At 41.1% G+C, this 15,767-nt stretch overlaps 1 protein-coding gene across 2 annotated transcripts in view; it reads left to right on the top strand.

Moving 5' to 3' along the window:
* FGD3 (FYVE, RhoGEF and PH domain containing 3) overlaps positions 1-13,618 on the top strand; it is a 256,971-nt gene extending 243,353 nt beyond the window's left edge. For both annotated transcript variants that reach the window (XM_077278182.1, XM_077278183.1), the window contains exons 18-19: positions 5,248-5,388; positions 12,485-13,618. In XM_077278182.1, coding sequence (XP_077134297.1) covers positions 5,248-5,388; positions 12,485-12,694 — 351 coding nt within the window. In that variant the 3' untranslated portion in view covers positions 12,695-13,618. The remainder of the gene's footprint in view (positions 1-5,247; positions 5,389-12,484) is intronic.
* Positions 13,619-15,767: the final 2,149 nt, after the last annotated feature.

Here is a 15,767-nt window from a genome sequence, read left to right as displayed (position 1 = left end):
TATACTCCCCTATGGTTTGGTCCGATGGGCGTCACTGGTTATGATCCGGCGCCTCCTCTCTTCCCCGGGTGATGGGCTCCCTTTATGATAGGTCATCAATGTCTGATCGGTGTGGGTGTGACACCCAGTATCCCCGCTGATGTTCCCGGTGTCGGTGGCTGGTACTGCTCAGTTTCGGAGCTGCAAAGCACCCCCTAATGTTTTGAATAGGTGACCGCAACCAATCAGTTCCAGCCACAACCGAATCCAGGAACAGCTGATCTGGGGTGTCACACCTCCACCGATCAGACATTGATGACCTATCCTAAGGATAGACCATCAATGTTAAAGTCCCGGACACCCACTGTTTAAGGGTTTGTTTGGGAATTGGACCATTTCATCAATATTAGATTTTGGGAGGCTGACAACCAATACCCCCACTAATCAACTGATATCTGGTGCCATGGCCTACATAAGTTCATGGTTTACATGACTACTGACAGGTCTCAGGTCTTGAAGCTCAGCTCCTATTGAAGTGAATGGAAATTTAAGCTGTACAGTCACTATACAATAAACGGAGATGTTTTCTTCTGGTTCCGTACATGGTTTACTTCAGATGGCACCAGATCACAGTTGACCAATGGGAGCTCTGGCTTTTGTGATGATTTATCCTAAGGTTCTTACCGCTGGACAACTCCTTTTAATAAAAGTTACTCCCAACAATATACCGTAAACATCTTAGAATGTGGTTGAGCATTCCTGATCATTTTCATATTGAAGGGAATAAGTAATATACTGGTTCACTTGCCTGCACGAGATCAAAGTATCAGGCATATTAAATACCACATGCCTAGTCCCTATTTCAGTAGTGACATTGGCATCTGAGTAGATTGACAGAAGGAGAACACTTCATCTGTCAACCGATAGCACCCGGCTCAACCTGCAGCTTGATCGCTGGGTGTCGATGGCCTCTCCCTATCAGTGTAACACTGATATTCTGAGACAGTACACTACAATACATTAAGTAGTGCAGTGTATTATCTATGTGATCAAAGAACTGTATGTTTGAGTCGTCTTTATGAAACTAATAAATACAGTAAAAAAATATTAATGTAAAAAAAAAAGTTTTCCTTATTTTAAAATGGTTAAAAATTGGGGAAAAAACTGAAAAAAACATACAAATGCTTGCTATTGCCACATCTGTAATAACTGACACAATAAAACAATATCATTTATCCCGCAAGGTGATTGCTGTAAAAAAATAAAAATAAGTCAGAGCTGTTGCTTTTTTTGCTTGTTTATCGCTCCAAGCAAAAAATGAAGAAAAAAAAGTGATTCGAGAGTCATAAATCTCTAAAAATGGCAACATGGTGAGAAATTACAGCTAGTCTCGCACATAGAAAAATCCCTTGTTTTCTGAAGTATTATACTCGTTTATAGAAGCAGTCAACATAAAAACTCTAGAAATGTGATATTGTCCTTATCGTAACGAGATGCAGAATAAAGTTAACATGACAATTATACTGAAGGATATTGGGGGGAAAAATCCAGAATTATTGTTCTATTGTTAATTCCATCTCCCAAACTGTATAATAAAGTGATCAACAAGTCATTCTGTGTTTTATCCCAAAATGGCACCAATGAAAACTCCCCAAAAATGTATGGCTGCTGGATTACGTAGATTAAAAAGTGAAAAAAGATGTTTGATCGTTAAGGCCAAAGTAGGTCAAGTCCCTAAAGGGGTCGACAATGTGTGAAGTATACTTGCAGGAACTGATAGACCACATATAGCAACATTTATCTAAACTTGTGTTTCAGCTTTACCTTTCTCGTTATCCTCCTATTCCAAATATAATAGTTGCAGGGCAAAATCATGAAAACTGATAAAAGTCAAAAGTTTGATAATCCGCAATTATGACGTTGGTGCAGAAACAACTTTTTACTTATGTCTCTTCATCACCATCTGGGGATCCATAGACTACTCCAGCCATAGTTATTTTCATCTCCTGGAGAGAATCTGCGTCCCATGCACCTGTGATCTGAAATGGGAGAGGAGGGAATACAAGTTTTATGTCATCTTAAACCAGAGACCTACGTATATCAAGTGGTGTAACTAGACTCCGATGGGACCCCCTGCGATATTTAGATTTGGCCCTGGGCCCTCAAGCTCCCCAGCCCCTGCATGTTGTTCAGATGTATGGGCCCTTGAAGCTTTCTAAATCCTATAAGGACATACAAGTTGCACCCCTATCTTGGTCTCCTTCCTGGTATATACAGGTGCGTCTCACAAAATTAGAATATCAGCAGAAAGTTAATTTAATTCAGTTCTTCAATACAAAAAGTGAAACTCATATTATATAGTCATTACAGAGTGATCTATTTCACGTGTTTATTTCTGTTAATGTTGATGATTATGGCTTACAGCTAATGAAAACCCAAAGTCATTATCTCAGTAAATTAGAATACTTTATAACACCAGCATGGAAAAATGATTTTAAAATCTGAAATGTTGGCCTACTGAAATGTATGTTCAGTAAATGCACTCAATACTTGGTCAGCAGAGGGAAGCATGAAGGGCACTAAAATTTCCTGGTAGAAGGCTGCGCTGACTTTGGTCTTGATAAAACACAGTGGACCTACACCAGCAGATGACATGGCTCCTCAAACCATCACCGATTGTGGATACTTCCTACTAGGCCTTGGAAATCGAGGTCCCAGAGTCTGGAGGAAGAGTGGAGAGGCCACAATCCAAGCTGCTGGAGGTCTAGTGTGAAGTTTCCACAATCAGTGATGGTTTGGGGAGCCATGTCATCTGCTGGTGTAGGTCCACTGGGTTTTATCAAGACTAAAGTCAGCGCAGCCGTCTACCAGGACATTTTAGAGCACTTCATGCTTTCCTCTGCCGACAAGCTTTTTGGAGATGGAAATGTCATTCTCCAGCAGGACTTGGCCCCTGTCCACACTGCCAAAAGTACCAATACCTGGTTTACAAACAACAGTATCACTGTGCTTGATTGGCAGCAAATGCGCCTGAACTTAACAACCATAGAGAATCTACGGGGTATTGTCAAGAGGAAGATGAGAGACACCAGACCCAACAATGCAGACGAGCTGAAGGCTGCTATCAAAGCAACCTGAGCTTCTATAACCCCTCAGCAGTGCCACAGGCTGATCGCCTCCATGCCACACCACATTGATGCAGTAATTGATGCAAGAGGATCCCTGACCAAGTATTGAGTGCAGTTACTGAACATACATTTCAGTAGGCCAACATTTCGGATTTTAAAATCATTTTTACAAGCTGATGTTATAAAGTATTCTAATTTACAATTTGCTGCATTGGAGACAAGCACCTCTGCTAGACAGAAAAATATGCCCAGTGCTTACAAGCTATCGATCTTGAAAGCACGGTTATGAAGCAGCGAATCCGCTGGAGTGTTACCTCCTAATCCCTGCCTTGCTTCAGTGCAGAGCTTACAAGCTAGATAGCAGTGGTGGTCGATCTCCTAGGCAACAAACTGTAAACAGAAAAGTTAAGAATGGCTGTAAATTTTAATAAGCAGTACATTGCAAAAGTGCTTGTATTTATCTATGAAGATATGAATATTTCCCTCGCTTGCCATGTACTTGGTATTTCTACATGAGTGTCGAGTAACTGGGCACAACTTTTTTTAGATAGGTGGATAAGGATGATGTCATATCGATTTTGGGAATGAAGTTAGCAAATTTGGGCATTGGACAATGGTAAATGAAATGAAAATTGTATGAACGTTGCATGATTAATGTGAAACAAACCTGCACTGTTTTTCCAATATTGCCTTGATCCCCTGCAATGCTCTGTACTTCCTTTAGTAGAATGTGAACACCGCAGCCGATCACTGACCGCAGCCAATCACTGACCGCAACAATGACCAATGAGCCAGTGGGTAACCTGCCAAAGTTACATTTCCATCTGGACTGAGCGGAAAGTACAGGAGCCTTATCTTTGTAAATCGTCTTCATTCTGGATGGAAATGTGACCGCTACAGCCAAGCACTGGCTACAGCAGTCATGCATTGGTCAGCGCTGTGGCTAGTGATTGGCTGCAGTGTTAATATTTCAGACCAGGAAGTACAGAAGGCTGGCGGGTGACTTCAGCAACATTGGTATAGGAGTGATGGGCTATTGATTAGGAGAATATATATATATTTTTTTTTAATTTTCTTTAACCACGGTTGGACAATTCCTTTAAAATCCTTTACTTTTTAAAGGACACATAAAAATAAAATGTTTTATTCTGCATTCTGGATCTCTGTGCTTACAATTGACTTTTTGTTTTTTTCATTTTATTAACAATTACAAAACATACAGTAATTATTTCAGTTCGGCATTGGTAGGATCGGGTTATTTCTATGACGGCCCAGTCTTTATAAAAATATCATATCAAGCAATAATTACAAGCAATTTTCTGAAAAGGGCATCAAATCCAAATATATATATATATATATATATATATATATATATATATATATATGAGGCCATGTTTACCAATATAATAATGTAAAAGTATGTAGCAATCAACCCACTAAATATAGAAACGGTAGACCCGAAGAGGATCTAAAAAGAAGTCCTACTTGACCATGATTGAGGCTTACTGTACCCAATGGCCAGACACAACACAAGATCCCAAGATCCTGTAAGTTCTACTCATTACAAATCCAAGGCATATAACTTGAAACCAAGAAGGATCAAATATATGACTGACCTCCCAGTGCTATACGCCATATGTTGGCGCCATGTTGGGTGGCTAGTCGTGACAGGTACTGGTGCTCGAAAAATTCTTTTCAAACGATTGAAATGTTTCCAGTTACAAGGCTGCAGTGAAATGACTGCCCGTAAGAAGTTGACTATTGTTAAAACTAATTAAAAAGTGAATATTCCATTAAATATAACTATTTCTATTTCATTTTACTGCCACTTTCCCAAACGGAGTTCTATATTCTAGGGGCCGTTATTTGTTGCATTGGTTATGTTGAGTTTCTCCATCCTCCCGTATCACTCCGTAGCGTTTCACTGGAAGCAGCGTTTCTTTATTGCTGCCTGTTCTCTTATAATTAACGATCTCCCTTGATTTAATCGTTCACTGAAGGTGCTTAAACCGGATCAATGTAGCACATTAATAGCAATATAAAAATCATAGAAGATTGGATTTATTGTTTGATATTCATTACGCTGGTAAATTGGAAATGTTTAATATTTTATACTTATTCTTTATATTTTTTTTTATAGAAACAACTGTCATTACCTCCAGAAAGCAGCGTGATGAGCAGCAACCTCTTGTTCCTGGAAAAGGGGAAAACATGGCACAAAATGTGGGCGTATGTCCCAAAAAGTGATCCCCTTGTTTTGTATCTTCAGGTTTGCAGTCAGGTAAAAAATAATTTAATTATTTGATAGACCTCGTTGATCGCATTGGGGTGGGCAAGTTCTCACCATCAAGAAATTTGCAGGTACAGGCCACTTTTATGCTTAGGTCGGCATTTTATAGCAATTTCAGGACATGAATAAAGTCTGCCTTGTCTTCATCCACCACTAGAGGGAGCTCTCTGTATACTGTGTAGACAATTTCATAAATTGGCTTGCTGCAAGCTCCGAAACTCTACTTACAGATCACCCAGATTTTACCATGCACTCTGTGTTGGGGATTTGGAGCTCTGCTGCTATATAACGGACCTTCAACTGCTGTAAACATGCAGTAAAATATGAATCAACACAGATTTTTAGACTAATAATGAACGGAAGAGGGAGGGGATAGGATTCTGCAGAGAAGCTTTGCCCTCTGCTTACATTAGCTCGTTTCCACAGCTGGCATGTGAGAAATCTCGGCATGTTTGTCAATCGTGAATGTATATGAATGTGTATAATGTGTTCAAGTGTCTAAAATTAGATAAATACATACAGTTGTGCTCAAAAGTTTACATACCCTGGCAGAATTTTTGCTTTCTTGGCCTATTTTTCAGAGAATATGAATGATAACACCAAAACCTTTTCTCCACTCATGGTTAGTGGTTGGGTGAAGTCATTTATTGTCAAACTACTGTGTTTTCTCTTTTTAAATCAAAATGACAACCCAAAACATCCAAATGACCCTGATCAAAAGTTCACATACCCCTTTTCTTAATACCGTGTATTGCCCCCTCTAACATCAATGACGGCTTGAAGTATTTTATGGTATTTGTGGATGAGGTTCTTTATTTTCTCAGATGGTAAAGCTGCCCACTCTTCTTGGCAAAATTCCTCCGGTTCCTGTAAATTCCTGGGCTGTCTAGCATGAACTGCGCTCTTGAGATCTCCCCAGAGTGGCTCAATGATATTGAGGTCAGGAGACTGAGATGGCCACTCCAGAACCTTCACTTTGTTTTTCTGTGGCCAATGACAGGTCGACTTGGCCTCGTGTTTTGGATCGTTGTCATGTTGGAACGTCCTATTATGTCCGATGTGCAGCTTCCGGGCTGATGAGTGCAAATTTGCCTCCAGTATTTGCTGATAATGTGCTGCATTCATCTTTCCCTCAACTTTGACCAAGTTTTCTGTGCCTTTGTAGCTCAAACATCCCCAAAACATCAGCGATCCACCTCCGTGCTTTACAGTAGGAATGGTGTTCCTTTCATCATAGGCCTTGTTGATCTCTCTCCAAATGTAACGTTTATGGTTGTGTCCAAAAAGTTCAATTTTGGTCTCATCACTCCAAATTACCTTGTTCCAGAAGTTTTGAGGCTTGTCTCTGTGCTGTTTTGCGTATTGTAGATGAGATACTTTGTGGCATTTGCACAGAAATGGCTTTCTTCTGGCGACTCGACCATGCAGCCAATTTTTCTTCAAGTGCCTCCTTATTGTGTATCGTGAAACAGCCACACCGTTAGTTTTCAGAGAGTCCTGTATTTCAGCTGATGCTATTTGTGGGTTTTTCTTAGCATCCCGAACAATTTTCCTGGCAGTTGTGGTTTTATTTTTACAGAGCCCGTGATTTTCCATTTGTTAATCACAATTTGAACGCTGCTGACTGGCATTATCAATTCCTTGGATATCTTTTTGTATCCCTTTCCTGTTTTATACAGTTCAACTACCTTTTCCCGTAGAATTCTTTTGCTTTCCCCATGACTTACTATCCATAAAAGTCAGTGGCTGGATGAAAGATACAAGAGTCTCAATGGATCCCAGAAACTCACTCAGCTTTCATGCACACACACTGATTACAAGCAAACAGGTCCCAGGTGAGGATGTTACCTTTAGTAGCCATTCAAACCCATTTGTGTCAATTCTGTGCATGTTATCAGGCCAAAATCACCAGGGTATGTGAACTTTTGATCAGGGTCATTTGGATGTTTTGGGTTGCCATTATGATTTAAAAAGAGAAAACACAGTAGTTTGACAATAAATTGCTTCACCCAACCACTAACCATGAGGGGAGAAAACGTTTGGTGTCATCATTCATATTCTCTGAAAAAAGGCCAAGAAAGCAAAAATTCTGCCGGGGTATGTAAACTTTTGAGCACAACTGTGTGTATATATGTATGTATATTCGAAGAAACAACCGCACTCAGAAGATGGATTTAGAATGCATCATATACGTGAAATTTTATTGAGGTTCACCACAGTAATTAATAAAGTGTTGAGGTAATGTTTCGACCCCTTGATGGGTCTTTATCAAACCTCACTTTAAGGTGAAAAGCAATAGGGAAAGAGGAGGACGCCGTCCAGGAGACGGACATAAAAGTTCCTAAAGCGATAGAGGGTATGAGGGTCCGGTATGGCACGGACAGGGAGCACAATCCCAAGAGGCACTGTGGGTCCGGAAACAGTATATGGTATAGCAGTGCAGTGTGTGTATGTAGTATAGCGATATTATAAAATATTTGTGTACGGTACTTTGTTTTCAGTATTGTTATATTATTATATCTGGATTAGCAGCACTATTTTCGAGTGGTATGTATGTTAAAGAAAACTTGTGTGACCATTTTTTTCACTTACAAACCCTGCCCATCACCTTTAAGATCATGTGAATGGATGGGGTCATACCCTCATAGGTTCCCCTGAATACCTTCGAAAATGTGTTTTATACATGTTTCGCGTTGCTTGCAAACTGCGCCGTCCAGTCTGATGGGGAAATCCAGATTGTCATCAGCGCCTTCCCGGTTCCTTCACACGCCGCCTCTTCTGTCTGGATGTAAGTGGATGACATCTTCTACGTCTTCTACACTTTGCCCAAAGTCTGGCTCCTATGCATGGAATCGGGGAGCTGGTGACTTCACCTCCGGTCTGATTCCACTGTGTCGGGGCGAGACTTCAGACACTCTGAGGATGACTTATTAGGGACATCATCCACTTACATCCAGAGGGAAGAGGTTTGAAGGGATTGGGAAGGAGCTGATCACAATCTGGAGACACGTATAGGATTGGACTGTACAGTTTACATGCAGCGTGTTATATGTATAGAACACCTTTTCGAAGGTATGTAGGGTGACATATTAGGGTTTAAAGGGGTTGTAGGAATGGGATTGGTGGGGGTGGGGTCGGACTACATGGCAGCAGGTTTACTAGTCCTTTAGTGATAATCTCCTGCAGTGATTTTTATAAAAATGACAGCAAGCAACCCAATAATTGACACATCACTGGAATCTGGGTCTTTGTTTCTACATTATTCTGCTCTCAGATCCATCTATCCATCCATTTTGAAGTGCAAATGATTATCTTAATTCTTGAAATATATGCTTTTTCAGATGTGCAGCTCGGTTTAGGGCTGGGGACCAGTTTTTTGTATTCCACCGAGTCTATTTTTTTTCCCTATTGTGCATTCCTCCATTCATCTTAAAAAGCAAGAAATCTGCCCAAAATGGCTGAAATATTCCGAACCATCTGGTGTTTCATTCTGCAGTAAAATAAATATTATATCTTCAAAATATAGCAGTTTAATTACTTTACCCCTAACCTACATAACATAATAACAATCTCTCCAGCGCTCGGCAGTCATAAAGTTTATGTTCCTAAGAACGGAAGAGCGAGATGCGGCGTACAAATTATTTTCACGCATTTCGGCTCTTCTCTTTGCATTTTTCCCAAGGTGATCGTACCAGCGCTACTTTAGATGATATGAGAATAAAACGTATGAGTTGTGCTAATGTGCCTTCCATAAAGTGTGTATATGCGCGTACAATGTGTAAATATTACATATACGGTATTATGGCCCCTCCACGTTCCCCATAGGAGCTTTTCTGACCTCCCGTACAAAATCCGTAGACCTTAACATGGAGTTGGTCCCTCTGCAGATATAAATGCTCTCACTCTTCTGAAAAGTCCTTCTACAAGATTTTGGAGGTCTTCAAGAATTTTTGCCCCTTCTTCCAGAAGAGCAGGAGTGAGGTCATACACAGATGTTGGAGGAGAGGCCGGGCTCACAATCTCAATTCTAGATCATCCCAAAGGTGTTGGATGGAGTTGAGGTCCTCCCCAACTCTGGCCCTGACTAGGGCTTATTTTTGAAGTAGGGCTTATATTTCAAGCATACTTCAAAAATCCTGTAAAATCATGCTAGGGCTTATTTTCAGGTAAACACGGTAAGAGCATTTTTGCTTATTTTCATCTTGGCTCGTGATTCCATATTGGGCATCCTGTCTTCCTTTTGACGCCTCCAAAACAAAGGGCCTGATTGACCACTTTTCTTAATTTTTTATGTACTCGTTACAGTTTCAATTCTTCAAAATGATGCATGCAGTTTGCACCAAGGAAAAATGTTTGTTTTTGTCTTTACCCTTTTTAGCACAAAACGTTACGTACTTCTCGGAATGGGGTAAAAATTACACCAATTTTTTTTTTTTGTGTACATAAAATCTCCCCATGGTGGAATTGGAGTACATTTACGATAAACTATGCAACTCGAAAATTAGGAATCAAGCTAGATAATCTTTGGAAATCCTAAACTCTGTGCACACTAGTGAACTAAAATTAAAAATACAAGTGAACACATATAAAATAGACTTACAAAAAAAGAAAGATGTGGCGCAGACAAAAAGGCATAAAACTCCACTAAAAAACAGGTGCAAATATAACAATAATTCGTGCCCAACGGGTTTAGTTCATTCTTGATCTATCCAACTTTTTTGTGCTGATCAAGGATCACCGGGAAGCTGGGGGTCATCAATGCCAAATAATGGGCACCACACTGGAAGGAGAAGCTCTAGTCAACCAACCAAGAGCTAAAATTAAGCCGATTTACCATTCTAGCTTGTCGAATCTGATCTGAAAACAATGAAGGACGGTGATGGCGTAGATTTATCGTTCTATGTAGTAAAAGTAAAAATAATTTATTTGCCTCCTGTTCAGAGCTCGCAGATCTTCTCAATGTCATATTGTCTCTGTTTTTTATGACTCTTTTTATCTTCGTGTGTGTTATTTTCCTTTCCTGTCATTCTCCATTCTCATAAAACTGCCTGACCCTGTTATTCTCGGTGCACACAAATACACATAGCTGTGGGCAACTCTCCACAAATCATCGGCTCTCCTGAGGGTTTCTTTGGGTCGGCGATTTATTTAATGATAGGAGGGCAATGTTGGGGAAAGAAAGGGCAAATTGTCATAGTGTCCATGTGGACCATATATGTCCTTGGCATGGTCAGACGGCGTCGAACACCTGATCATGCACTGAGAATAGAAACCTATTCTTTTCTGCGTTACATCTGCAGTAAAGGGGGAAAAAAGAGAAGACCAACTTATATTATTATTATTTATTATTATAGTGGAATTTATTCCATGGCGCTTTACATGTGAGGAGGGGTATACATAATAAAAAACAAGTACGATAATCTTAATCAATACAAGTCATGACTGGTACAGGAGGAGAGAGGACCCTGCCCGCGAGGTCTCACAATCTACAAGGGATGGGTGAGGATACAATGGGTGAGGGCAGAGCTGGTCGTGCAGCGGTTTTGGTCTATCGGTGGTTACGCAGGCTGTAGGCTTGTCGGAAGAGGTGGTTTCCACAGTAGGCAAGAGTCTGCTATGTTGGGGTAGAGAGTCCCAGAAAAGGGGGGATATGCAGGAGAAATCTTGTATGCGATTGTGGGAAGAGGAGATAAGAGGGGAGTAGAGAAGGAGATCTTGTGAGGATCAGAGGTTGCGTGCAGGAAAGTACCGGGAGACGAGATCACAGATGTATGGAGGAGACCGGTTGTGGATGGCTTTGTATGTCATGGTTAGAGCTTTGAACTGCAGTCTCTGGGTAATGGGGAGCCAGTGAAGGGATTGACAGAGGGGAGAAGCTGGGGAATAGCGGGGGGACAGGTGGATTAGTCGGGCAGCAGAGTTTAGAATAGATTGGAGGGGTGCGAGAGTGTTAGAGAGGAGGCCACAGAGCAGGAGGTTGCAGTAGTAAAGGCGGGAGATGATGAGAGCATGCACTAGAGTTTTTGCAGATTCTAGGTTGAGGAATGTACGGATCCGGGAGATGTTTTGAATACACACGAGATAAGTGTTGGATGAACACTCCCTGAGCCGATAGATATCATTCCTGACTCCCTCATACACAGGAACACACAGCTGAACATTCATGTATTTTCAAAGCATTTCAAGACTCTAATGGCGGCATGTTATCTCCTGTGAAAATAGACAGATCGGGTATTTAAATTTCTGCTTCCTAAGCCTTCTCTCCACCAACATATAATAGGTGATGTCTCATTGATAGTGAAGGTCTGACTGCTGGGACTCGCCCCAATCTGCAGAAATGTTATAACTGTTAGAATGGAGCTTCAATGTGCATGCACAACCTGCTCTTTACTCATTCAATATGGGGCTGCTGAGCGCTGTGCTCCACTTTTTCCAGTGGCCCCATAGTGAATGAATGGCGCGGCGGTCAGAAACCCACCCTGCCGCTCCATTTTGTAATTGAAAACCACCTTGCTGCTCCATTTTGTAATTGGGATAAAAGTTTCTCGTTGTGGATCGAAAATTCCCCAATCTCCCGACCGGTGTGAGTCCCAGTGGTGGGATACACACTGATCGGCAAGTTATCACCTATCCAATGAATAAGTTAACTGGACACCAGCTTTAACACCAGTGAAAAAAGGGTAAAGTGTAGCAAAACTTTGGTAGAAGTCGTTGGACTTTCTATTGAATTAGTACTCTGTTCTGTTTTGTGCTCTCAGGTAGGAGTTGTATACTTCTGAGTGTTCATTTGAGCAATCGTTGGGATCTTAGCACCCAGACCATCACAAATCTACGGGGAATTAAAGAGACTACAAAATGGGCATTTACATTTTGCCAAGAAAAATGCACAAAAAATTTGCTAATGTTTAGTTTCAAATCACCTGCTTTGGATAATACATATTTTATGGTTCCAAAATCCACTTAGAAGAAAGTTCTTGAGTGTGAGAAGAACTAAAAAGGTGTCTAGGGGGTAAAACAAAGTATTCAGTGGTGGTTCATGGATGTGTGAACCTCAATGGCCTTATTCAATGTGTATGTTTTCTTGTAGGATGGCCGAAACCAGCGAACTATTCCACTACCAGGCTATGAAGTCAGCGTTCCAGGTGCTAGTGACAAAGTGGACTTAAAGTATGTATTTAAATTGAGCCAGTCCCAGCAAACTTTATTTTTTGGTGCCGAAGATGAAGATTTGCTTCTGAAGTGGATGGGAATCTTAAGTAGGGCGTCCAAAGGAGAGAATACAAGTGATACAGAATAGCCGGAGGACGTCCAATGTTCACCTCTCAGAAACTTTTATGGTTCCATTGCAAAAAAAAAAAAAAAAAAAAAAGAGAAAATCTTGAGTATTGACAACAAAGTAACTTCTTGACTTTATCGTGTCTACTTATTAACATCCGTGGTGTTCCCCATTGTATGTTTCATATTGGTACCGGTGTACAATGAGTAATCTCGTGTTTTATTCCTTCAGGTAGACCGACCGAGCATCAGATGTCAGCACAATGTTTTTTTCAGTCTACTGTTTTGTATATGTGTATTTAAGTAAAAGGAAGAAAAAAAAATACTATTTAGTGCAAATTGTATATGTGAAAATAGTTTAATTATTGTTATCCTTGAAATATCCGGAGCTGAAAGATCGAATAACAGGTTTACAAAAAAAAACAAACAAAAACATGCAAAACACCCGAGGCCTTGCCCGCACAATTTTGGAATACAAGGATGTGGCTGGCCACGTACCGTTCCTGCACCTGTAACCTCTTGGTCCAGAAATAATCGCTTTTTGTCGTATAGATGTCCGATATTAAGTATTCAGATTCTGATTGTGTATGCTCATTTGACATGCCATGCAACAATAGTTATGGGGAAAAGGAAAAGTCTGTAAGTGTTATCTATATGTTATGCATTAATGGACTCTAGAAGGACTTTCCGCCGTCCCCCACACATGACGAAATTCCCGACCAAGCACCTTTTGCATGTTTGAATTGCTGTAAACCCATTTTTATAAAGTCTGTTTGAAATGACAATTTTAGCACTGCTGGGAACATGCGTTTTTTTGTTGTTTTTATTTAACCGTTATTTCTGGTTAACCTTGTGTTTCTATTTATGAGTTGTAAATAATGTTCTATACATATTTTCAGACATTTTAAAAAGAAAATAAGCTAATAAAAAGTTTAGCACAGAGCGACTCTGGATGTATATTTTTGTGCGTATTTATGAGATATAGGGCTCTGTTCACACTACGTACGAGTAACCGTTCCTGTTGTGAATTTGGATTCTGGGCTCCCCCGGTGGCCGCTTGTGGAATTGGACTTGTCATCCTCTTTCCTGTTTCACCTGGTTCCATCAGTAGTGGGTGTCGCTATTTAAGCTCATTTCTCTGGTGGTTTCTTGCCGGTCAACAATGTTATCTGATGCCTCTCAGTGCTTGTTCCTGCTTCTAGACAACTACTAGATAAGTTGGACTTTTGTCCATGTTTGTTTTGCCTATTTGTTCCAGTTCACAGCTGAAGTTTTGTTACTGTGTCTGGAAAGCTCTCGTTGATCAGGGATTGCTACTCTGGCGTTATGAGTTAATGCCAGAGTTTAAGGTAATCTCTGGATGGTGTTTTGTTAGTGTTTTTCTGCTGACCATGAAAGTATACTATCTGTCTTCTGCTATCTAGTAAGCGGACCTCAAATTTGCTAAGACTATTTTCCTGCTGCGTTTGTTGTTTCATCTGAACTCACCGTCATTATATGTGGGGGGCTACTGTCTTCTTTGGAATATTTCTCTAGAGGTGAGCCAGGTCTTATATTTCCCTCTGCTAGCTATTTAGGTCTTAGGCCAGAGCTGGGCATCTAGCGATAAATAGGAAATGCTACCTGGCTATTTCTAGTTGCGCGGCAGGCTTAGTTCATGGTCAGTATAGTTCCATCTTCCGAGAGCTTGTCCCTCTATAGGCTTGCTATGATCTCTGCCTGCAGAGATCATGACAGTTTGACCGGCCAGTAAAGTGTTAAAGACCCAGGTTGAGAAAGGAGAGTTATAAGAAGTCTGCTGGAATTTTTTTTTTTTTTCCTCCAGTCTGCCTTGCTGCAGTCTTTTTTCTCTCTCTCCTCCTAATCTCTGTATGGCTCTGTGTGCACCTGACAATAATGGATCTCCAGAGTGTAACTGCGGGTTTGAATAATCTCATCACGAAAGTACAAAATTTACAAGATTTTGTGGTACATGCTCCGGTATCTGAGCCGAGAATTCCTTTGCCGGAGTTCTTCACAGGGAATAGAGCTAGCTTCCAGAATTTCCGAAATAATTGTAAGCTTTATTTGTCCCTGAAGTCTCGTTCAGCTGGAGACCCTGCTCAGCAGGTTAGGATTGTGATTTCCTTGCTCAGGGGTGACCCTCAAGATTGGGCCTTCTCATTGCCAGCAGGGGATCCTGCGTTACGCGATGTGGATGCGTTTTTTCTGGCCTTGGGCTTGCTTTATGAGGAACCTCATTTGGAAATTCAGGCAGAAAAAACTTTGATGGCACTATCTCAGGGGCAAGACGAAGCTGAAGTTTTCTGCCAAAAATTCCGTAAATGGTCTGTGCTTACTCAGTGGAATGAGTGCGCCTTGGCGGCAACTTTCAGAGAAGGTCTCTCTGATGCCGTTAAGGATGTTATGGTGGGGTTCCCTGTGCCTGCAGGTCTGAATGAGTCCATGACAATGGCTATTCAGATTGATAGGCGTCTGCGGGAGCGCAAACCGGTGCACCATCTGGCGGTGTCTATGGAAAAGACGCCAGAAAGTATGCAGTGTGATAGAATTCTGTCCAGGAGCGAGCGACAGAATTTTAGACGGAAGAATGGATTGTGTTTCTATTGTGGGGATTCTACTCATGTTATATCAGCATGCTCTAGGCGTACAAAGAAGCTTGATAAGTCTGTTTCCATTGGCACCATTCAGTCTAAGTTTATTTTGTCTGTAACCCTGATTTGCTCTTTGTCATCCATTGCCACGGACGCCTATGTTGACTCTGGCGCCGCTCTGAGTCTTATGGATTGGTCCTTTGCCAATCGTTGTGGTTTTGATTTAGAGCCTTTGGAGACTCTTATTCCTCTGAAGGGGATTGACTCCACCCCATTGGCTAATAATAAACCACAATACTGGACACAAGTAACCATGCGTATCAATCCGGATCACCAGGAGATTATTCGCTTCCTGGTGCTGTATAATTTACATGACGATTTGGTACTGGGATTGCCATGGTTGCAGTCTCACAACCCAGTCTTGGACTGGAGAGCAATGTCTGTGTTGAGCTGGGGATGTAAGGGTATTCATGGGGACTTACCTTTGGTTTCTATTTCGTC

Source organism: Ranitomeya variabilis, chromosome 8, assembly GCF_051348905.1.
Source record: "Ranitomeya variabilis isolate aRanVar5 chromosome 8, aRanVar5.hap1, whole genome shotgun sequence".
In the NCBI taxonomy this organism is placed as follows: Eukaryota; Metazoa; Chordata; class Amphibia; order Anura; family Dendrobatidae; genus Ranitomeya; species Ranitomeya variabilis.
Note: the sequence above shows the minus strand (reverse complement) of the source record. Positions and strands in the feature narration are given on the sequence as shown.